A 25406-nucleotide genomic window follows, 5' to 3' on the forward strand; every position below is an offset into this window, starting at 1 on the left:
CAAATCAGGAGAGATGCTGAGAAAGCTTCCACTAACAACACCCTCTCTGCCAGGTATTTCTAGGTGAAAAAGCCCAGTCCCAGGAGCATCAGCTCAACTCAAAGTGAAACAATCTTTTTCCACACACAGAGCTCTCATCTATCTCAGGACTTTTTTTGGACTTTTCCCACTGATGGGAAAACTACCAGAGTTTATGCTCCACTTTTCTAACAGTTTCAACACTGTATTAAAACCTGTCCTGAATATTCTGATAACCAGCTGATTAATAGTTCCTTGAGAATAAAGGCTAAGGAAGTTTGGTTTCCTGTGGATTTATGTTTCATGGTTGACTGAAGGCTTTTCCCCTGGGCATTCAGACAGACCCTCCCCACGCAGGCTCTCCCCTGGTCTGGCAGTGCAGGATCTGCTGCAGCTTTTTCCTCTGGCTTCAGGTCACTGCCAGGGTCTCCTCTTTATCCAGGCAATGACTCGCACTGAACTCACGGGACTTAATTATCTTTGAGTCCTCTATCCTACGCTCAATTTAAGCTAAAGATTCAAAACCCAGAAAGAACTAGAGGGAGATTTCTTTCCCTTGACAAAGGCAAGTGAAAGCGCTGATGATTCTGGACCCAACGCTCATCGTTATCAGATCTACTCAGCCCCAGCACTAATGGATCCTCTGGAGGCACAAGGGCACTGCAGAAGGTTATTTATTATGTGGATGTGCTGGTTTTAAAGCACTTTCTGTTACAATTCTTTTGAAACAAAAAGTTAAGCTATTTAAACTTGCACTGGAACTAGAATGCAAACCAATGGCTGGATATTCTGACAAAAAACCAGGGGGTGTGTTGTACCAGAAGTGCATCATCAAATGACATTAATGGCTTCTAGCACACATGTGTAGATAAAGTATTCATTACAGAGTATCAGTGAGTCAATGGATAGCTATGTTTCTGTTTATTACAGACTTCCTGGGTAGTCTACAGAAAAGAGAACATTAATATTCCAATATATACGTGCCAAGACAAACAGCACACCAATTTTAAATAGTTTACATACATTAAATATTTTTATCATGCTTTATGATCTCATTCTAACATATGCTACTCGGGTCCTCTCACAAAACCATGAAAAGAGCATAATGTTATGAGCTACCCAGTCTCTTTCTATGACAGCTTTGCCACACAGTCCACAAATATTCAAAAATAGGAATTAAGTGAATCATATTTGCCAATTTCCTTTTTTCTTATTTATTACTCCTGTGACTGACAAAGAATGGTTTACTGAAAAATAATGTAACTATTATAAGTAAATGCAAAATATTTAGTATCCCCAAACGCCTGTAATCTATGTGTTAGTTATTAAAATTTACATGCAATTATAGAGGGGGTGAATAATTGGTTCAACTCACATAAAAACTGAAAGGAACTATGACTATCGAAAAGGTCAATTTAATAGAAAGATAAATATTTCCCTCTCATTTTCTGAACTCTGTTTATTCTTTTTGCTAGTTACTGAAGAACTCTTGTTACAACTGCTGCTAACTTTGGAACCAGTCTTACAGAAAAATCCAACTTTTAATGACATCAAGCTGTTGTTAGGGAAGGTATCCAATGTTATACATTACCACTGTTTTTTGTAAGTATGAAAAAGTATGTTTATTTCAGAATAATAAGTATATCAGTAACACCAGGTCTCCACAGTTAGAGGGAGGAAGAACATGAAGCCCATGAAGTGGAAAGAGAGCTCCAATGCCCGCGTTGAAAACAAGTAAAAAGTGATAAAGATCTATGAGATTTCACAGAATCACCACCTCTCAGACATGAGCTCAGAGTCTTCAATGATCTATTCACCTCCAAAGGCGGGGTAGCACCAGAATGAGTGCTGAGGAAGCAACCTTCGAGGGAAAGAAAGTGCTATGTGAATTCAAGGAACCCGGACATTTAAGGGCTGTGTATTCAACCCTTGTGGGTATTTCCAGCCTGTATCAAACTGTTTGTAGCCAATTTGTTCACCACATTCACCTGCAAAACAGGAACACCACTACTTTATTTCACTTCACAGGTAGGTTTTCGTGTTACATTACCTGCATGTTTGTAGCACTCGGTTATCTGTTATTATGCACCTCTTTATTTATGCCAAATGACAAGATTTAAATGTGTTTGTACCCAGCAGCCTGAGGTACAAACACCTCAGGGCTACAGCTGTAGACAATCATTTTACAAATATATTAGTCATAAAATTCCTATGTTAAAAATAATATTGCTTAAGCCATCTTAAGTAAGTAGTTCTTAAATGTGTATATCTGAGACACACCAATACTATCAAAGAAAGATTAAGGAAGACAGGTAAGAAAAAAACCCAATCACGAATGTCCATGGAAGTGAGCACACCCACTGCAGAAGGAAACACACAATCAACACATTTCAGTCTACACATGGCTCAGCAGAACCCCCCATCCCATGGCAAACATCCATCCGTGAGAACCCACACTGTGTCAACACACAGCCCCGAGGTTATGGGGAGGAAAGCACTCGCTCCAAAGCTAAGATTATGTTTTCTAATCTTCTGGCTTTCCACGTGTCATCACCACAGAAGAACAAGTTCAGCCTTCTGAATCCAACCAACAGTTTGAACATTATCATTCCTGTTGGTTTTTCCTTCCCCGAGGGATTTTCTCCCAGAAAAAGCACTTGTTCAAGAACATATGTAACACACGGGAGAGCGACAGGCTGCCTATCAATTTTTACCACAATGGCTCATTTTGAAGACAAGTCTTTCTTCCCCCACAGAAACACCATCTTTTACTGAAAGCCATTAGCGTTGCGTTTTGTGATCAGATCCCAGTTGTTTGCATGTTCTTTGCGGGGCAATACAATCACCGAAATAAGTCCCAGCTGTAGAAACACAATGCTATGCTGTTGCTAATGTGTGTTGTACTGATAATGAATGGTCGTCTATGCTTTAATCTGAATAAAGCTCCCAACTGCTCTGCCTCTCCTTGCCAAAAATTCCCCTTCCTCCTCCAGACTGTGGTTGCATTCCAATTACACTGCTGATTGGAATGAGCCTGCTTGGGGGAGGGAGAGGGAGGAAGGCAAATGAAGCCACACTCACACCCCTCCTCGCCTTCACGGCTGCCCCTGGGACCCAGAAATCGCTTGGGTGTTTGAATCTAAGGCTGACATGATGTACTTTTCTCCACAATGTACAAAACACTTTGCAAATTCACTTCTTTCTTTTAGAAAAGCCATTTGTGACAGGCAAACAGCACACTGTGCACAGGTTCCAGCAGGATGGCTCAATACTTTAAACAGTTTTAAACAAATTCCTACTGGTTTCGTCCATTGTTGGCACGCTCACAAGAAACTTATATTTTCCTGCTTGTATTCCCTCCTTGGACCTGCCTGAATTCCCACATGGGAAAATATAAAACAGGAGGTCCTCAACTATTTATTGAACAAAGAGCTGTAAATAATGCCTTATGGATTTTGCAAATACAGATGTTGAGGTAATAACTACCTCAATTAAGGTTTTGAAACTAAATTGTTTACCCTAACTATTCACATGAAGTTTTATTTTACAGTTAATCTCTCCGAGGAAGTTTTTTAAGGTTCCATTTCCTTTGAAAGGTGCTTTTTCTGCAAATGAACAAAATGTGACAGAACACCACCGTAAAACTCAGTTTCCTTTTGCTTAATGAAATTCCTGCATTTTTGAAGGTTGCAATGGATTGCTGTCAAGAAGGGACACACAAAGACAGGTAAACCTAGCAAATACTGTATTTTACAGGTGCACAGGGGTTTGGAGTCGAGGTCTTGCAGCACGAAATGGGTCAGAACACAGCAGCTGACCTATTGCGAGCAGACTGGAGCGCGCTGGAAGGTTTCAGGTTGCACCCAACAGTTCAGGGGGCTGCAGCTGCTCCTCCCTCAAAGCAGGTCCAGCCAGCACAGGGATACAAGGTAGGGCAGGAAGCTCAACTGGCTTAACAGAAAATTAACCTTCTGGGGAGACAGATTAGTTCACCGTGGGCTCCTAGAGCTGCACAGACTCACCCTTTGCCATCTGCAAACCTGTGGCAAAGGAAGTGGCACAAGCACCAGGGAGGATCAGCCAAGCTGCCCTTGCTGCAGTTGTGCTGGAGAAGTGCACCCCATAAAACAAAATGCTACCCCAATGTTTTCATTTTAATGCAGATATATAGTTTCTCCTCCTGCCTCTGTTTGGCGGCTCCAGAAATTTATTTTATTAAAAACAAAATTAAGTTAAAAGCAGATTTTGCCACCAGTATACCAACATAACCAGTTAACACCCTTCAGTTTTTAGAGACACAATCTTCTCCTTAAACATTCAGCTTTTCCATTTCCCATTGCACATTCAGAAATGCAGAACTAAAACACAAAAAAGCACTTCTCTTGCAAGTACACACACAATTACTTCCAGGCTGCTCTGTTTTACTCATGGACAGCTGTTCCTTCTGGGTCTCACAAAGCAACCGAAATTCAGAATAACCCACTGGGCTCTAAACTGGAGTCAGTATGAAACATGTACACACACAGAGAACGGTAGGATCATTATTTTCCCCAATACTTCATTGGTAAATTCAGCATCACCCAAATCAACACTCCAAACTGCACCCTCTGCAGGGCCCAGTGGAGCTGCAGGTGCCACATGCCAGCACACGGAAGCCCAGCTCACCCAAGGACACTGGCAGGCTGATGCTGGTGTCAGACTCTGCCCGATGGCACCCAAGGCAATCCTCTCCCCCAGCCCTGCATCCCAGCTCTGCAGCAGGAAGAGCTGCAGGGCAAGCAGCCAGGTGCACCCCAAACACCATCCCTGGGCTGCTGCACCTGGGTTTCTTCTCCTGATGTGATCCAGGGGCTGCATCACACGATCCCTTCTGCTCCTGATGGGAGCCAGGGCAGCTGGGAGGGGATGGTGACATCTTCAACAGGCACAGCTGCCTCCCTGCACATCTACAGCTAAACTGCTAGGAAATTAATTTCTAATTCTCTTACAGACTTATAAACCTTGTTTAAATTGAATGCAAACTTAGAATCATGTACCAATTCTAACTCTTATTAAGAATAGGTATTAGAACAATTTGAAAGTACTAATGGATTTTTAAAGTGCTATTTAATACTAACATGTCAGGTTGCAGAAAAATATTCTGAGTGACATATAAAAGCATCACTGCTAGACTCATGTCCAAACACAAGGTAGACAGCTTTAAAATAAACTCAATTAAAATATGCATTAGTATAAATATGGTACTAGAAAAGCACTTTTAACAAGAATTTCCTTAACTAATTGTTATAATTCTAAATTTTCCCATAAACACATTTCTCTAAGTTCAACACAAGCCAGATGCTACATCCTTAATACATGACATGTAAAGTGAAACCCATTTCCAAGGATCACATACATTATAAGCATTGTCAGTTAGAAACCCGTGCCTCAACAAATCAGAATTTTTCCCTGGGACTAAACAAACAAACAAACCCATAATAATCAGCAATATGCATATCCAGAAGTGACAAATGCCCTAATAATGCAATATAATTTAAACTACTGCAAAAGATGCCAGAACCTAACACAAAACCAGTCCATTTTCTGTTCAACAGATTCACTCCAAGTTCTCCACAAGAATTGGCTGTGCTGTGACTAAATTTAGAATTCCAGACCCATATAACTTGCACATAATGTAACTCACGGAGTTTAAAACTCCAAATGAAAACATCACACATTTATCAGAGGGAACAAAGATGCAATGCCTCACTGGATAGAAACAGTTACGCCAATAAATCATTCATCTCATGCAATAAAATTCTGCGAGAGAGTGTCCAAGGCTATTTTAAATTCCCGTAAGGGAAGGATGGCAGGACAGCGACTCCAGACTGCAGCAGTCTGTGCAGGGACTCGTGGCCACGGCCAGATGGAGCCTGCCCAGATTTGCCATGTTTAGACTCCTGTTTTTACATCACGATGTCTACTTCACAGCATTGTTTCACTGTAAACAAAAGGCTTCCTTTTCCACTTCTCCTCCCTTACTTCGCTCCAAGCCAAGAGTAAAACAAAACACAAAACCCCCCAGCCCATTGAATTCCTCCTCCGTGCAGCTCCTGCATTCACGTTTCCCAGATTCATTGAGCGATGGGCTCGCTGCCACACACGTCACCCACCCTATTCATGTGTCCACTTTGTTTGATACGCCTCTCAAGAGGTAAAGGAAAGAAATTATGCTGCCACTTCTGCAATGAAGATAGCAGCCCTCCCTAGGCACTGCAAACCCTACCAGAAAGGTTTACAAGTCTTTTTCATGGAGATTCACATTAATTCAGGTTAAGTTGAGTAAGTGGATGAAAAAAAAGTTGGGTTTGGTTTGCTGGTTTTTTCAGCTATATATCAAATGTGTAAATTAAAGCTGAATGACACAAATAAACCATGCTCATCAGGGCTCTGTGTAAATTAGGGCTTCAGCTACAGCTCGGTGAGAAGGAAGCAGAAGTAACACGTGGGAAACTTAAAGAAAACAAAGGCTATTGGGAATATCTGCATTTCCTGGTTCAGTGTGGATGGAGCCTCTCGGACCAGCCAGGATGTTTCCAATGCACAACTTTCATACCCTACAAATTCCATTTCTCTTCTCCACCCTCCTCCAAAATGGCCTAATCATCCCATTTCACCCATTTTTCAACATCTGAAAAACCAACCACTACTGTACCACGGAGCTGTGGGACAGACACCACCTACAGAGACTCAAAACTGTGCTGTCACCTGGGGTGGGGGGAACAACACAGCTTTAAATTAACAGCCAGCAGAATGCTTCAAAGGAAAAAGCCAGCAAAGATCAATTTTCAGACAAATTTCAAAGTTATTCCTTCTGTTTCTCATATTGGTGACAAGTATAAAATCACAGTCCAGTAAACAAAATCAGGGTGGGAAACACAAATCAATTAAAAAGATGAAAGAATCCTCTAACTTTGTTGTTATGTTTCCTGTACAGTCTCAATTATTTCTTACTATCCTGCAATATTAAAAAAATAGTCCATAAAAAAAATCTTTAGAGTACCATTACTAGAATTTACTAATCTCAAAATTAACTGCAGAGGTGGCTTTTATATCCAAGCGTGAGTGAAGTAAACTCTAATTCAATTTTCCAATAAATACTGGAATAAAATAGTTTTTAAGAGCTCAGGCAAAGAAAAGGGGGTCACTCTTATCTCAAACTCTTATAATTGTGCTAAAAATCTTACCTCAGTCCTTAAAGACTTCTTTATAATCCCAGCAATTAGTTTTTAACCAAAACAGAAGCAATTAATCCAAAATTATCAACTTGTAAAATACTTCAGGGAGCACAGGATCATTCCTCTGATGGGTAAATAGAAAAGGTAACATGGAAATTCACCCATCTGTTTCTCAGTTGGTTTTGACAGGAACAGGAGTGAGGGGGGGAACATTTAATGGGAGAAATAAATGATAGCTCTGCCTGATGTGCTTCATGCAACGTGCTGGGGACAAACCTGCCAGCAAGGAGCAGAGCCCTTGGATTTGTTTCACTGCAGTAAAACTCTCCACCCTCTGAATGAGCTGTAGTAGAGGCAACAACAAAAGAAACTCATGATCTAATTACCAACTGGACAAAAATGCCCTGAATTTTAACAAGGGCTCAGACAAGAGGCACCTGCAGCTCAGTCAGCCTCCTGGGTGTCAGGGATTGTGGGTCCCAGCAGCTCCCAGGTTGGGATGCCAGCGCTGTGTGATTGCAACAGGAGCTCTCAAAACTCTGTCTCTGCTGCACACATGCTCGCTGGGGAACAGCACTGCTGCTGGGGCTTTTCTGGGAAGAGGAGAAAGGAAAAGAACCAGGAAAAAAAAAAAAAAAAAGAAGAAAAAAAAAAACCCAAACCCACGGACATAACTTACCCTTCACAAATAATTCCCATGCCACTCCAGCAAAATGCTGTACATATTGATTTTATCAGTACTACCAAAAGGATTGTCAGATGCTTTTTAAGAAATAATTCCTAACTCATGAGAAAAGCTCGGGCAACAAATTTTATTAGGGAGAAAAAAAGAATTCTGGCATTTCAAATATATGTTTAAGTATTTACAAAAAATAATCCTCTAATAAGTAAAACCATGTTAAAGAGTTCAAGAGGGTCATGATTTTGATACCATCACTAGCAAAAATCATTAATTAGACATCTGCCCTTAATCCAAACTGCTAGTTCAGCACAATTTTGTTTTATTACTACACCTGATGTACTGACATGATGTACTGATATTGCATGGAGCAATACAGATGAGTAATATACTTTTATATCCTCCTGCATTATCATCAATATCCACAACCTCAGACATTCTGTCTCCTTCATAATATGTGGATCCTCCCTCTTCTTATTTAGTACAGTTGAAAAATTCAAGCACAATATACCTATACTCACATTTTTTTGTAAAATTTGTTTTAGTGGAAAGCTTTCAACTCTGGAAGTTGCCCCTCTCTCTCTCTGGATCGTGACAGTTTGGCTTCTGCCAAAAATACAGCAGGGTCAGCAGGAAGGTGTGGGGACTATACACACACACACCTTTACCTGGTCATGCCTCTGATGATGGAATTCTGCCTGGACCTGCAGAAATACAACATCATCTAAATCAGGAAACCTCCAGCTGCTTCAAGGCAGCACACATGGAAAACCAAGAGAATGTCACCATTCAAACATCATTAAAACTCTCATGTACCTCAGTCCAGTCTTATCCCCCACCACACACCCATGAAGCTTCATCTCCAGGAGATTATTACATCATTAGCCTATACCATTTATAAACTGATTAAGTATTGCAGTCCTTTAATATGGACAGATTCAGTTTGGTTTCCCTGTTTAAACAGATGTGTTCTACAGCACAAATCCAAACAGTTTAAGAAGCTGCTGCTGTTGAAGATATGAGCTAACTGAATGAGCAATCTTATTTATTTCAACTGAAGCAAAGCAACTTACAGGAAAGCCTTGGTTTTGTTTTACTTTGGGTTTACACAAGTTGATTAAATTATTTAGTCAAATCAGTACAATTTATATAATATTGTAAGAAATAATATAAAAGGGAATTTAAAGAAACAGAACACCAAGAGATTCAGATGAAACAGCTCACCAATACATGGAAATAAAAGACCTTGCCCAAAAACCACTGCCATGCTATTTAAACTACAGCTTGGAAGATGCAATGCTCAAAGTAAAACGCATTCATTTTTTTTGAAAAATAAGAACACAGAGTAGAAGATATTAAGCAGGGTAGAGTGAAGATAAAGAAAGATAATGGGGAGGAGCTGAGACTGAAAAGAGGAGTGTAAGGTGATTACATGAATGCAAAAAGTGCATCAACACTCCGAGCAGTAGAGCAGATGGATAAAAACCCAGAAAATATTCCCAACAAGTTCAAGAACATTTCATTACAGAAGGCAGAATGGCTTCCAAGCCAAGGAGCATCCAAGTATTTCCAAGGACCTCAAACACCAGTTATGAACTTCAGACAGTCTGAGTGGACATGATGGGGGATTTTGAGGGGATACAGAAATTGAAAAGCCTCACTTTCCTGCAGCCTTTCACTCTAGGAACCTCTTGCAGTTCTGCTCACAAAGTGTTATACTAAATAACTTCTGATTTCTACCATTTCTTACATGGCTGCAAGGTAAGAGCAGGCCAAGTTTTCCAGAGGAATCTTTACATGCATTTCCTAGACACACGCTCCTTGGTTTCCCTGCAGCCTTTCACTCTAGGAACCCTGAACCTCTTGCAGTTCTGCTCACAAAGTGTTATACTAAATAACTTCTGATTTCTACCATTTCTTACATGGCTGCAAGGTAAGAGCAGGCCAAGTTTTCCAGAGGAATCTTTACATGCATTTCCTAGACACACGCTCCTTGGACATCTCAGCTGCTAATTGAGTGCTATCCCAGGGCACCCAAATATAATTATTTGCTAAATAAATATATTAACTTTCCAAGTACAATGGTATTTCTCTCACAACCATCTTCTGACATCTCAATTATTTAATGCTAAACACCTTCCAATGACCAATTCCTTTAGTTTCTCTATCATTTATATATCTTAGAGCCATTATGACAACTTACACTAAATACCTGATCAGTTATATGGAGACAAAGAAGGCACAGGCTTTTTCCCTTTTACATTGCTTCATCCAACTTTGTAAGCAGTACCTCCTTTCTGCATTAAGAAATTAAATTTAAGAACTCATAAATATATTTCATTCTCATCTTTCAGCATTGTGGTCTATGAATGGCATTGTTTATGTTAAAGTGATGCAAGTTTTTAAAATACTAAAATTCAAAATGCAGTGATCACCCTGGAACTGGCATCCTACATTAAACTACATCACAGCTAATCATGCATTTTCAGTAAAAATAAGCAAACAAAGTTCAGGGAGCTGTGCCTGCACTCCTGGTCCTCACTAAAAGGTGCTGTTGCTGAAGGATCACAGGACAGGAGTGCTTTCTAGGGTGCACACAAACATTCTGTCATTTGGCTAAAAATTTTAAAAATACCTAAAAGAGATTAGAAGAAACAAACGAGTCTCACAGATTTTGCTCCTAAATCCAGACTGTTCTTCAGGAGACAATAAAAACCACGGGATTGGAGAAGATAAAGTGTTAATCACATATTTGGTGGTTTATGAGCCAAAGCAGTCTGAGGTTTAAACTGCTTCTGCTCAGTGCTCATCCCATTCAGAGACGATGAATCATTTCCCATTTGGCAGCACTTCTGCCTACAAGGCTTGTCTTCTGTGAGATTTCTCCTGTAGCCTTGTAATAGATTTGCTAATTTAGTACACCTGACTTTGAGCAAAAGCTATTGTTGCCAGCTGTCAGACTAGACCTCGTCCTGTTTATCAGACACATCTCCAGCAGCCCGGCCTGCCCCAGCCACAGAAACACAACACTCCTCGCTAATCCCAGGGCAGTAAATTACTTTCTAATATCCTTGTTTTTCTTACTCTGCCAAAATACCAACACATCACAGATTTAAAGCAATAGCAAAATCAATTTATCCTCAGCAGCTGGGCTGATACCAGTTTATCCAATAACCACATTTTTTAAAGTCATTTTTACTGTTCTAGTCATTCTGTCCATGAATTTCTGAGTTCCAGCAGCAGAGGTTTGACTGTTTTACACAAAGGTAACATAAGCTCACAGGGAGTGTATTCTAGTTTTTTAGGCAGGACTCCACGACTCTTTGAAAGATAAATCAGAGCAAAACAAAATATTAAATGCCTTACACATACTGAAACATTTCCTGATTTTCCCCAGAGCTTTCTGCATGCAAAAGAAAGTGCATTACTTGCTGTTTATAAATATTTGTGTGGACAGAAGCTCAGGGTAGGGGCAACAGAAAAAACACAGGGAGATTTGGGAGGGCTTTGCTGTTTTGGGTGTTTTTTGTGGTTTGGTGTTTTGTTGTTGTTTTCTTTTAACCTCCCTATAGTGAATCTGGGAAACATATGAAAAACCAATTTGTGTATGATATTTTTATGCCTAAACAAAATCTATCAGAACTTTATCCTTTACATTCTAGATTACATAAATCACTTATACAGATACATAAAAAAAAGCAGACCTGGTCTGTACAGGTTTCACAGTGTTCACATAAAAACACACTCACATAGTAGATGCTCTTTTGATACTCTTACTCTTCTAAATGTTTTAAACCTCAGTATAAAGAATGCACACTTGGCTAACAAGAAATAGAGAGTATTGACATTGCTCTCTTGCATTCTCAGGGGGCTGTGGAGCCACTTACTCATCTCTATCACTCCAATCTGGCTGCTGAATTCATGCTGAGCAGTCAAGGAAATGCACCTGGACTCTTCCACCTGGCACTGAGGTGAAAGGCCAGACAGAAACTGATTCAACATGCAAAGGCCATTCACCATGGGCAGGCTCCACACCACCCTGTGGTTACCCTCTGCTATACCTGATACCAAAATTAAATCTCATTTGCCTTGTAGCACAGCAGAGGATCCCCTCTGACCCTTTCCCTCATGACAAAATCCATCCAACACCCCACTGCAAACACCCTTGCAAAGGGATCACAGGCCTGGGAGCTCAGCTGCACAGGCAGCACCTGCTCTTCCAGCTGGGACACAGGAGAAACCTGGGAAAGAGAACAAAACCTTGGGATTTTAGGAAATGGAGTGAAGTCAGAGCAAACAACAGACTCAAGGAGCATAATAACCTCATTGCCTTGCAACAGCTACATAACCATTCTAGTCCCAAGTAAAGCTGATGTTCTTGCAAGTCAAAAGACCTGTGTGTATATATAGTTTATATACACCTGTGTGTATATATATAAAGGTTTTGCTTTGTAACATATGACATGATGAATCAGACACTGCATTTCGAGTATTATTCATCTGCACAACTTAAGCTAGCCCTCAGGAACCACTAAAGAAAAATATTTGCCAGGAAAAAATAACTTAGAATATATGATTCATTCATTTCTGAAACAATAAAATGGTTCACTATAACAAAAATAACTATATTGTAAATATTTCAATTAAAATGTAAAAAAAACCCTAGCCAAATACAATGAAGAAAGCATGCCCTCAGAATAAAAACAAACCATTAAACTTGAGTATGTGTGCAAATAACAAAACCTCTTGCTGGAAAAAGGTAATTTTATGAAATGCAGTTAACACCATATCTGATAGAAATGGTACTCTATTTTTTTAGGGATTTCATAGTTTTAGAACAAAGACACACCTCAACTCTCAAACATAACTATTCTTCCATTAAGCTGATAAATGGATATTTATTTTAGCAGAAAGCGATGCATGTAGTGTACACCTAAAAACCAAACAGATCCTGAACATTCCCCTGGGAAGCAGACAAGGCTACCAGTGACCTTAAATCATGATAAAAGGGATCAGCGGAACAAAATCATGTATTTAATAACTTTATAATTGTCCAAAGCACAAAGAGGTGTGAAAATGAGCAAAGAAGTCCCATAGGAGCAGACTTTGTTTCAGACTAGTGTCAAACACTGGGGGAAAAGTGAAGCACTGTTACGCATCAACAAATAACTGTAAAATATAAAAACAGTCTGAAAACTTCATTTTTCTTCATAGTTAGACAATATTAAGTTTACTTAAAGTGAAACCTTGCAGTTTCACATTTTGTCAGTTCACTTATTTTTAGTTTTCTAAAAAAAGAAAAAAAAAATCACCCATCTGAATGCACCCATAACTCCTCCTCACTCCGTCCACACAGACCTCTACAAGAAACTTCAGACTGCACATCTGCCTGTCTCTTGCTGGAGATACACCTGCCCAGTACAGGTAATTTCTGGATTGTTTCTTCACTGGTCACACTCTGCTTTTGCAAGCTCCTTTGTGTGTGTTTCATACACACAGAGAGTGAAGATAAGTGGTTCACAACACTGGCAGCTCAGTGCAAACAGAGCACAGGGCACTGAATCACCCCCCTGACACGGGAAGATGCTCTGGTGCAAATCCCTTTAATTTTATATTTTATAGTGGAGATAAAATATAAAATTAAAGGGCTGCCCTCTTCTACAGAGAAATATTCACAAAGAATTCAAGATCCATCACAGTGTACAAATATGACTGCCATAGCTCGTGGCTTTCTCTTTTTGCTTGATATTTAACATATTAACATTGACTCTAACTAAAAAAGCTCAAATCTTTCATGCAATGAACTCATCAACAGCAGATAACACCTCTCTGAAAACATGTAACTTCTGGAGTTGCATTAATTGTAACTCCAGAAATTTTGTGAAAATATGGCATGTAAATGAGCCAAGGAAACTTTAAAACTACATAATTTAATTATAATTAACAGCAAGTTTTCTACACCCTTTTAAAGTAATAAAATATTAGCATTAACGAAGTGACCAAGATATTCTTAGAACCAAGGGTCTTTTTAAAAAACTTCTCAGGTTTGCTAAAAACTGAAGAATTCCTTTTGTTCTACTCATAAGGAGTAACCCTGATCTTATCTTCAAGCCTTTTCAGAATTATGTTCTGAATCATGGCCACTTAGAAGCCAGCCCTTAATTCCCTATTTCTTCTATATAGTATCAAGGTGGTGGACATGTGAAGCAAAGGAACAGATGGGAGAAATTTTGGGGTGGGTGTTTTTTCCTGTTTGTTTTTAAACTTCTGGCCTCTTCCCAACTGTAACCACTCACATTCTCTGCATGTTATGCATCTTGAGCTCCGATAAAGCCCCCCTGCTGTAGATGACCCCTTCTTGAATAAAACAGATCAGCAACAGAACATCACAAGGGCAGAAACAGCATTCCCTGGATGGAAAGCCAAGTGTTGAAAGGTCTGAACAGGAGACTCTGGGCTGCCTCTGTGACCCTGTGTCACACTGAGTGCTGCAGCACCAGAGCCCAGGCACCAACAGATGCCTTGTACTGCCAAAATCTGCAGACTCCACCATCTGCCCATTGCCCCGGACAGCTCCTTGTTCCAGCTCACTCCCTCCTCCTCCACCCTCATCCAGATTTTGTGTCCTGTGCATTGCAGGTGGTGCCTCTCTTCACACCAGGAGCACACTAGCTCAGCTTCAAGAGGCAGAGCTCAGCTCCTCACCAAGCCTGCCCCAAGCCTCACCTGGCTGATTCAGCCTATCACTGTATCCCTGTCTGACAGTGCCTCTGCCCCAGAATGAAGGATCCACAAGAACCAAGCATTTCTACATGATGTGCAATGTATTTTTAATCCTTTCTGAAACTGGTTGAAGTTTAGCAGAATCCTCCCAAAATAAATTTGGTCTGATTGAGCTCCTCAGCATGAAAAACGTCTGTGTTAGCTGGCTGCTAACATCACTGAGCAGTGCCTGATAATGGGAAGTGCTAACTGGGGCTGGCATTATTAGCTCCAGCTTGGTATTCCAACGTCAGCCAGAGTTACAAATTTCACTGATGGAAAGTAAAAGGCCAAGATGGTCAGACAGACAAAGCAATTCCATGTTCAAATGACACAAAGTAGAAGCAAGTGCAGGCCCCAGAGCCCCCAGTCCCCACAGTGCTGAGGGGACAAGGAATCCAAGGGTCAGGGTGACCAGGGACAATCTTCCTGTGCATCTGCTGCCACTCCACTGCAGTGACACAGGGTGGGAGCAGGACAAGTGCATCTCCAGACATGGACCACACTGCAAAGAACTGCTGAAATGTGGAGAGTGAGGTTACTAAATTCCAATGAACTTATGAAAAATAGAAAAGTTTTGAACGGGTCCAAAGTCCTGCCCAGTGTAGATGAAGTTACATTATGCTGATACACAGGAAATAGCTGACTGATTCTACAGGATGAACAATTCACCAGAGGAAAGGAACTTTCAGGAAAAATGATAAATATTGTAATGAGGAAATCCGAGGCACGTATTCACAATGCCACATTCACATCTCACAAATGAACAGAAATTTCTTCATGATCCCCTGGCCACAGAAGCAAGTGAGACACAGACAAATATAAATATATAGGACCTCCCCCCAGGCAGAATAACCACTTGCTGTTTGGGAGGGGAACCAAGAACTTTACTGTCTGTCCTTGTAGATGAGACTAAAGAACTTTTAACCTCCTTTTACCCCCCTCGTAAGAGCTACTGAGAGAACACTGTGAACTGTGGGAACGGCTTGAGGAAGGGAGAGAAGACTTCACAAATATTTTATGACAAGCCAGGCACGACGCACGTACTACTGAAAATTACTCTAAGTCATTTTTTCCTTAAAGGCCTTCTCTTTTCCTGCTGCAGAAGAAAGCAGAAGCCAACATTTTAAATCATCTTTCAACCCAGCTCTTAAGAAGAAATCCCAAACATGAAGGATTTTCACAAAAGGGCCACAGTATTACATGACAGCACAACTTCAGCATAAATATTGTCCCCCTCATATTAGTACAATCACAAAGATTTAAACCCTTTAACTTTTAAACAAAAAGCTAATATCCAGCTATTTGAGGCAAATTGGAATTATTGCACAGCATCTGGAATTTACAGACAGCAATTGCTTCTCTAATAAACCAGGGGCACTTCCCCTGGGCAGCAGCATTAATAAGCTTGAACAGAGGACAACAGCAGTTTTCCCCCACTCCTACATCCTTAACCAAGAGTTTATTATAACTATGTGTGAGATATAGAGATATATAGAGATATCTCACATATATGCATTTGAAGATTCTGTTCACCACCACCCTGAGCTTCACCAAGCATCCAGAACTGCTAGTTAGACATTTAGAAATGCCACATACACAACCCATTGGAAATTATGAAAGATGGCACAAAAATTTTTTATCATTCCTCACAAGCTTCAATTAACAAGAACCTTCTGCAAGATCAGTATGAAATATTTTTGAACTTTCTACTACAATTCTTTAAATAAAAGCCCTAGAAAATTTCTGCTTTATCATGCATTATGCCCTTCTTTAAGTCTGGGCAATTTACATGTCATATACTGTGCACTCAGGCTTAAAGAAGGCAGTCATTTTTAATTAGTACTGCTGAGCAAGTGCTCTCCAGAAGATGTGAGGATGAGGTCCTTCACATCTACTTCAACAGGTATTTTGTATCCTTTAAAATACAAGTATTTGTATTATCAGGATGAAGAGAAATGCTCAGCATCTTCAGATTTCCACGCTGACAGTGCAACCATTGAATCATTACAGCCTGGCTCAGTGCTGGACTCACCAACATGACATGTACATTTCTTTACATTTCAGCCCAAGCACAGGATCCCACATTTGTTTTCTGCTTCCACTACAAAGTGACCCAAAACCTGGGAAACTTACAGTCCCTCCACATCCCTGTGCCACCTCTTGAACAATTGTACTCTGTCCTGTTCCACCTCTACAAATGTCCCCTCTTGCCTCTGAATGGCACCACCTGCACCAGCTCTATCCTATGAAGTTTCTTATGCCTGATGCCATCCTTTTTAAATTAAGACAGAAGAACTTACTCTGCTGCTAAACAAAAAAGAGGACACCTAAATATCACTGCAACTAAGCACAATGCTATTGCTCATCTAGTCCTGCACACAGTCTTCTGTACAGAGCTATAAACTATTTTATAATCCACCAGGGAAAATAATGGGAAGAACTTCTTCTCTGAAAATAAATATTTATAGATATTATAAATAAAGAATTTCAGAACAAGGTGAACATTTTCTGTTAAGAGTCGAATTGAAGGATTATTTGCCATGAGGATACCTAAATGCTTGGTACAATAAATGCCATGAATTTCTAATCCCAAGCAGTTAAGTATGAATATAATTCTATGAATTTTATTCAGACGTGTTTCATTCCTTTGCACACTTAAGGATTTTTATTTTATTTTTTTTTAACCAGCCATATCCAGAAACATCTAACCCAGAAACATATCTCCTCCCTCACGAGTAATAAAATTAATTTTATTAAATTTTACATTTTTTGCATTAAAAATACCTGCATTTACTAGATTGCCTTTTACTAAAATGAACAACAGATTACTAAGTACACTCCATCTACTTTCCTCACGTCCTACAATATACACAAAGCAGGAGCTTTATCATACATAATTTTAGAAGTGTATAGCCTGGTCTTTATCTATCTTAGGAAGAAATCTTTAGGTTGACCCAAGTTCAGAAAATGCCTCTAAGTATTACCAACACAGATTCCACCTCCAGTTAAATACAAGCACTACTGCATCTATAATTGAATTTATGTATGCATCTATATATAAACTCCAAATCAAATGGTTAGCATGTTAAAAAGAAGCATCATGACAGATATAATTAGTTATTACTCCATTTAACTCCATCAGTATTGTTAAAATCTGGGTCAAGGCAGAATGAAAATGCCACCAAGAGCCTGCTGGTCTGTGAACCTGCCTGGAGCCACCACTCATTTACACATCAGCCCACCACAGCCCTCTACACCCAGAGAAAAAGGGGCATGACAAGAGATGGACTTTAATGTGGATATATTCCTCAGCCCACCCATCTGACAGCACAAGATGGAGCAGAGGTTCATGTGCATCCCAAAAACTGATGCTGTGGGCTGGAAAGCTCTGCTATGGCATTGTCACTCCGATGTTTGTGGCAAGATGGCATCACACATGCTGATTGAAGCATGAATGGCACAATCTGGGCACAGAGTTTTACTGGGACCTGTAAATTACATAGCATGGACATTCTCTGCATATTTGAAACAACTCAAATGAATTGCTTACAGAAAGGAAGCGTTGAAGCCATTCCTCTGACAATCCCACAGCCATGGAGTGACTCTCCCTTTCTCCAAGAAAACAAGTCTCCTAACTTGGGTTAAATATGCACTGGCCAAGAGTCAATCCACAAAATTACCAACAGGATACAGCCACAGAAACTCATATACTGCTACTTTTTCTTTCACTTTCAGAATTTTGAAAATGTGAGTAATGCTTCATCAAAAGCAATACGCGTTACTCATTTCTGGGGATATCAGCCCTCCTGGTCTGATCTGCCTGAGCAAAAGCAAGAAAAAGTATTTTGAAGTGGAAAAAAAGCAATTCCTAAGAGTCTGAAGGATGCTAAAGCACACAAATATGGCATATGAGCAATAACTGAACACAAATCACCCCAACCACACAGTCTCAGAGGGCCCAAAACAGAATCATCTTTTCTGTGGATTTAAACTCAAAAGAAACAATGTTCATGGGCACAACGTCAAAAGATAGAGGATCTAAATCCCAGCTTTACTTGGTTTATCCTTTTTATGATCTTGAGCTTGTCTATTCTCTATCCTGTGTCAGTCTCCCCCTTAAACTCAGATGATAATGCTTAGCCAGTTTTGTCCTCAGCTTTGTTATCAACAGACGAAGACTTCTTTAAAGTTACAAGCAATCTTATCTGTGCTTTCACTGGAAGTACTTAAAGATGAAGTAGTAAGAAAAAACCAACAATTTGCTCCCTTGAATGTATTACTGACAAATGTCCCTCAAGATTCTGATCCTCTTCCCCAAAGAGGAATGTGCTTTGCTGACAGCAGACACACAGAGCAGCTCCTCCTGCATGCCCTGCCTGCATCACTGAGGTGAACCTTCCCCAGCTCTCAGGAGTCACTGCAATGACCTCAGCCCTGCACGTGTGATGAGCATTTACATTCTATACATGAAAGCAAGCACATAACAGCCTGTGCAGTAATGCACTCGTGCCACTCAGCCAAGTCAGAAGCCAGCTCACGTCATTGTTGTGAGGAGGGCAGGGAAGACACCCAAAGAAATCATCCACCCTTTTTTAAAGGCTGCAAGAAAGGTCTGGCCCAGTGGTGAGATGTCATTCTAAGTAAGATGGCAACGCAACGAAGCACTTCAAAGGCCATGAGATAAACCAGAACAAAACATTAAAAGCTGTCTTCTTTGAGGGATCTACCCGTTCACCTTAAAGACACAAAGACAAAATGTTTTCATCTGGGGCCTGATCAGATTTTTCAGTGTGATTAACAAAGAACACAGAAGATAATTTGTCACCACTAGATGAGTTTCTCAGCTTTGTACAGCTACACAGACAGACATTACAGGACAATGTAAACTCTTTAAACTTCACTGAAAACTACAATTCTAAACATTACTTGCTAATATTCCACCCCCAGGATTCCTTTTATTGTTTTTCCCAGCAATAGCTTTAATTTTTTTCAACATTACCATTAGAACTGCCTGCAGATTTCCCATATGTCTCCCACATATGGCCCATATGTTACCTACACATGTAAATCCCCTTCTAGCTTCAGTGTGTACAGCCACAGGTGAACAGCAGGGGTTTTTAACTGAATTTCAATCTTTTAACTGAAGCCCCCATGTAACTGTTCCCCTACTACAATTTCCTCCCCCAAATCCTTTCTGATCTTTGTTTTCCTTGCCATGATACCCCATTATGTACTCTTGAACACAGATATCTAATTTTATACCCAGATGAATAAAACTTTGTCATACAAGCTGAATTCATAGAAACAAACAGCTGAAACTGCTCCATACAGCTGCTCAGTTGTTTATTACAACTCTTTGGCATCTGTATGATCCACAACTGATTTATATGTATATAAATATCTATAACTGTATACTGTGTATAGAAGAAAGCATATATTTACACACACACTTTGTACTTTGATGAAAATACTGAGGGCCAAGCAGCCATCAGTCCCTGCACATCTGATTAGACACGTCTATTGACTTTGTTATGACTGCACCAATTTAATCCACCTACTATGTAATTTATTGATTCGGATTTTTTAATGACACATGGCTTACAAAAACTGGTAGTTAAGTCAAATATACCTTACATGAAGGAACCCCATTGTTTTATTGTTGACCAAAGCCTATCTAACTACAGGCTGCTGGTAGGAGAGGCAGCCCTGCCCTCTTTGCAGCTTCTTCTCTGCATCCCTCTTCTTCAATAGAAAAAACCATTTTTTTCCTGGTAGGATTAGCTTTCAGCTCATCCCATAGCTACACAGTTGCTGGAGACAACACAAGGGAGGGCCCAGAAAGTGAAGCCAGGGACTACAAAGAGAAAAAAGAAACAGCACTCAGACTTTAAACTGACCTAAAATGGCACTACAATTTCAGCCAACTATAAAACCACTGCCCTGCTACATACAAATATAGGGAGCTGCTTTATCAATTGATCGATCAGATGTTCCCACAGTGAGGCTCTGCTGTCCATAAACTTCAGTCCTGCTTCCACCACCACTGATGGAAAATTTAGGATTCAGGTAAACCACTGTCTCAACTGGATTATTTTAACACTTTGATTTATCCACTGCAAAACCCAGGTTTGAACATTCCATGTTGTTTTACAAAGCTCAGGAATACTTTGGCTTTTTTATAAATAACGCATGTTTTGCAAGAAATATTATCAGCATTATAACCAGAGTTTCTATGGTCTGGTAAAACAGCAGCACTTTCTCCTTCAACACTGTAACTTCACAGCACAGTCCCACCTCTGTACTGTGAGGGCTGAATAGACAGTAAAGCAGCAAGACAGAAGAGAGAGAGGGGCAGCACATGAGATGCTGATCCATTTTCCACAACACAACATCCAGTGCTTTTATTTCTCTAATCAGCAAACCCTGCAGGAAAGCTGGAAGCAGTAAGAAGGAGGAAAAACAAATCCAACAACTCTTCAGGCCTACGTCTGATTCTGTACCAGCAAAACTCTTCCAGCTCATTCCAGTTTTATCCATGGGATATTTATTACCATTTTTTCTAGCCCAGTGTAACTGTGCTTTGTGGCTATAGAAGTATCTTTACTTGTTAACAATTCTGGGACAAACACTACCTGCAGCACATGAACTAAATAAACTTCTGCACTGAACCTTTACTCAACATATTCTAATGCTCACAGAGTTTTGTGGACCTCAAACTGATTTTAGAAAGTATCTCCTTGATAAAAACAACCTTGGGGGCTTCAGAGAGCCATCATTGATCTCCTGAGTGAAAGCAGCCACATGTAGCTATTTTAACATTAGAAAATTCACATATTAGGACATAAAACATTTAGTGAAAACAATGGTCATTTCTCAGTGTCCTGAAGAATGAAAGATCAACACAATTCAACAGTGGGGTGAAAGAAATCATAGCATGTTCTGACTGACAGTGTAGTGTATTTACAAATTCACATATTCAACACAACACTGAGAAAAATCATACTAGGAATGGAAGGGGATGACTGCACTTGCATCTTCTGTAGAACTCGAATGTACTCAGGACAGGACCAGATCAAATGGTGATAAATATGTGAGTCGAAGAAGTTTTTCTTACACTTCCTTGGACACTGTTATTACAAGCTGCTAAGATGAATTTTGCAGAAGACTAGTGCAATTCTAGACTTTAGCTAATTTAAATTACACTGCCTATATTTCAATCAGAAACAAGGATTTACTCCTCCTGCCAGAAGTATCATCAGAAGCCATGACACTCGGATTTTAACAATTACCCAGTGATTTTTTTTAGCCCAAGGTTATGTGAACGGTATGAACATATGTATTACTAAAGACTCAAGTGATATTTGCAACAAACAGCCAAACCTTTGCAAAAGAATAACCTTTTGTAAGAAAAGTATAACACAGATGCACTGTAAACTAAATAAAAACTTACTAGAAGTATGCCACCGCTGTGGTTTGTCTCTGTTGTGGAACCCAGACCTAAATAAACTGTTAAACACTTAGTGTAAAGGTATGCCAAACATTTCTCAGAACTTTCTTAAGGTCTCAACAAAGAGTCAACCTTTTTTGCAAAATGAGGCCTAGGTTAAATATTTTATTTGGCTCCTCAAGATGGACTGAGAAGTTGGGCACTAGCTCCAGATCAGTTCTTGGACTCACATCAAACATTACCCTGTCATTTATCCAGTCAGTCAAAACAATGTTTTCCATCTAAACCTTTAATGTTTATGTCCTGAAAAACTGCTAATTGAATCCAGTTCTTGAAATCCATTTTTTAATCTATACCATCTAATTTAGAGATACTGAACAGAAAAGATAAGCGTTGAACAATGATTGCAGAATTAATCCCATAAACATTCAAGCCAAAACAGAAGACTGCTAGTTTCATAGAGCCAAAGAAAATTAAGATTAAATAGTATTTGTCAGTTTGAGAATAAACTTTTAAAAACACTGGATATACAGATTCTTTTAATTCCAAACAGTTTTAGAACTCAAGAGCCCTCAAACTGCTTTTCCAATCAAAAAGGGTAATCAAAACCACATAGAACACTTAAAACTATTCCTAGGCAAGAACTGACAACATGTCAGCTGAATTAATAAAATTCATTGTTTTCCTTAAACATGTAAAGCTTCCTTACAACAAATGACCCTACGTGAAGCAGCTCCCCATTAGCTAAAGCAGAAAATACCTCAAGCTGTCCAGCTGGAGACACAGGCCAATGTTTCCTATAAGCTTCCAATAACAGAACTGGTCCTCAGAGCCTGCCAGAGCTGCTAACCCTGGAACAGTCCTAAAAAGACAATTCTGCCTTCATCCCATGCTCTGCACATTCCCTTCCTAAAATACAAGATGCCAAAAACGCCCAAAAACGTTCCTTAGGGCTGTACCTGCTGCATTTGGGGGCTGGCCACAGTGTGTAAAACCACAGCCTGCTTCTGGTCACAATCACACTCCCCTCCACACACCGACTGTCACAGGCACAGCTTCAATATATACTTAATCCTCAATAAAAATAAAATCTGAACACAAAACACAGAGGTGAGAAAGACAACTCCCTAGACAGTATTTTCCATGCTTTTAAATAAGGCTACAGACCATTTTTAATGTTTGAAAGATAAGCAAGTCTGAGCACTCACTACTCAGGGAAAGAAAGTATTAAAGCACTGCATCAGCACAGCAATAACCTGAGGAGAAAGCTACAAAACACTTGGTAAAAACAAGGCTGCACTGTTCCATGCAGCAGCCCCAGCTACGCTCATTTCAGTTTTATTTCCAAGTGTAATATACAGACACTCACAAATCTCCATGAAAACTAGATTACAAATCTAGTCTGAGTAATTCCAAAGTAAAACATAAGCAGATACATTTTACTTTTCCTGTGAAAATAACATACTTGGAAAAATCAGTATGAAAACACCTCTCTTTATTAGGCATTAAACTGGAGATATTTCTCACGCACCTAAAGTAAATATAACAACTCTTTTAATATTTTAAAAATATTTCTTTTGCAAGCTGCTTAGGTACACTATATAAAGATGGATATTTACAGTGAAAAGCTACACTTTTCTAATTGCTTACCTTCCTGTACTGATGCTTCAGGACACACAGTATCATTTATGTACTGGAGGACTTAACAATACTCCAAAGAAAAAAGCTAGATCCAAGTGTCCTGAATTTTTTAAAAGAACCCTCCAGCAGAATTTCCAGTATTTTTTCCTCTAAACCTGTTTATCTGGGATTTTATATGGAAAAGGACATAACTTTAAGTATTTAAGACCAGATTCTTTTTCTTCCCAGCATACAGGTGAACCGTTTTTATGGTATTTTAAAATATCAGAGGTCAAGTGGTCTGGAGGAGGGCAGGACAAGGCATTTCACCCAAGAACTGTGAACAAACACAGAATATGCTGAGTTGGAAGGGACCCACCAGGACGATGGAGTCCAGCCCCTGGCCCTGCACAGGACACCCCAAAATCCCTCCCTGTCCCCAGGAATGTTGTCCAAGGCTCCTGAGCTCTGCCACCCTTGGGGCTCTGACCACTGCCCTGGGAGCCCCTCCAGTGCCCAACAGTCTGAGCTGAGGAAATCGCCTAAAAACCCCAACAAAACAACAACGATAAACAAACAAAGAGGTCAAAACAAAGAGCGTGGCCGTTTCTTTCGAGAAAGACGAAGGGAAAACGCACGGCAAAGTTGGGGTGCGGTGGCTGAAGTTCGCCCAGGCGGCTGCGGGGCCCGGGCCGGGCGGGCGGCGGAGCCCGGACACGCCGAGCCCGGGGCCGAGGGAGCCGAGCGGAGGCAAAGCTCGCCCTCCCCTTCCCTGCCGGGCCTGAGGGGCCGCTCCGGCCCCAGGTTCAACCTCAACGGCACCGGAGGAGCCGCTGCCGCCCCCCGCCCGGGCTGGCCCCGCGCCCCCGGCCCAGCCTCACCTGTCAGCCGCAGCTTGACGGGCCCGTTCCGCCGGGCCCCCGGGTTGGACATGGCCCCGCCGGGGCTCCCCCGCCGCTGCTCCGCCGAGGGCTCGGGGGAGGCGCGAACACAGCCGGGCCGGGCGCTCAGGGCAGCGGCGGCCGCCGAAGGAGGAGGAGAAGGCGGAGAGGCCCGGATGTGCCCAGCGTCGCCATGAGCGGGGCCGGGGCCGCGGAGGAGGAGCGGAGCCGTCCCCGCTTCCCTCCGCTTCCCTCCGCTTCCCCGCCCCCGGGCCCGAGCACAACAAAGCCGGGACGGAGCCGCACGGACGGACGGGCTGGCGGCGGGCTCGGCTCCTCTCCTCTCGCTCCGGCCCTCCCTCCTGCCCCGGGGAGGCCCTGCCCGCCCCCCGCGCCCCGCCTCGGGTCAGCCTGGCGGGGAACGGCGTCAGGTGGCGGCGGCGGCCGGGAGCTGCGGCTGGGGAGGCCGGGGGGACGGCCGTGTCCTGGGAGAGCGGGGGGGAACGGCCGTGTCCTGGGAAAAATGGGGAAAGATGGGGGGAACAGCCGCGTCCTGGGACAGCTGAGGATCAGGAAGGATAGGGGGAATGGCCGTGTCCTGGGAGAGCTGGGGAAAGATGGGGGAATGGCCGTGTTCTGGGAAGGATGGGGGGAATGGCCGTGTCCTGGGAGAGCTGGGGAAAGATGGGGGAATGGCCGTGTTCTGGGAAAAATGGGGAAAGATGGGGGAAATGGCCGTGTCCTGGGAGAGTAGGGGAAGGATGGGGGAATGGCTGTGT

At 41.3% G+C, this 25406-nt stretch overlaps 1 protein-coding gene across 1 annotated transcript in view; it reads right to left on the minus strand.

Moving 5' to 3' along the window:
* SMURF2 (SMAD specific E3 ubiquitin protein ligase 2) overlaps positions 1 to 25003 on the minus strand; it is a 59166-nt gene extending 34163 nt beyond the window's left edge. Inside the window, exon 1 of the mRNA XM_039715913.1 lies at positions 24628 to 25003. Within this exon, the coding sequence (XP_039571847.1) occupies positions 24628 to 24679 (52 nt within the window). The 5' untranslated portion in view covers positions 24680 to 25003. The remainder of the gene's footprint in view (positions 1 to 24627) is intronic.
* Positions 25004 to 25406: the final 403 nt, after the last annotated feature.

The sequence above is a fragment of the Passer montanus genome, unplaced genomic scaffold (genome assembly GCF_014805655.1).
Source record: "Passer montanus isolate IOZ18808 unplaced genomic scaffold, ASM1480565v1 scaffold35, whole genome shotgun sequence".
NCBI lineage: Eukaryota > Metazoa > Chordata > Aves > Passeriformes > Passeridae > Passer > Passer montanus.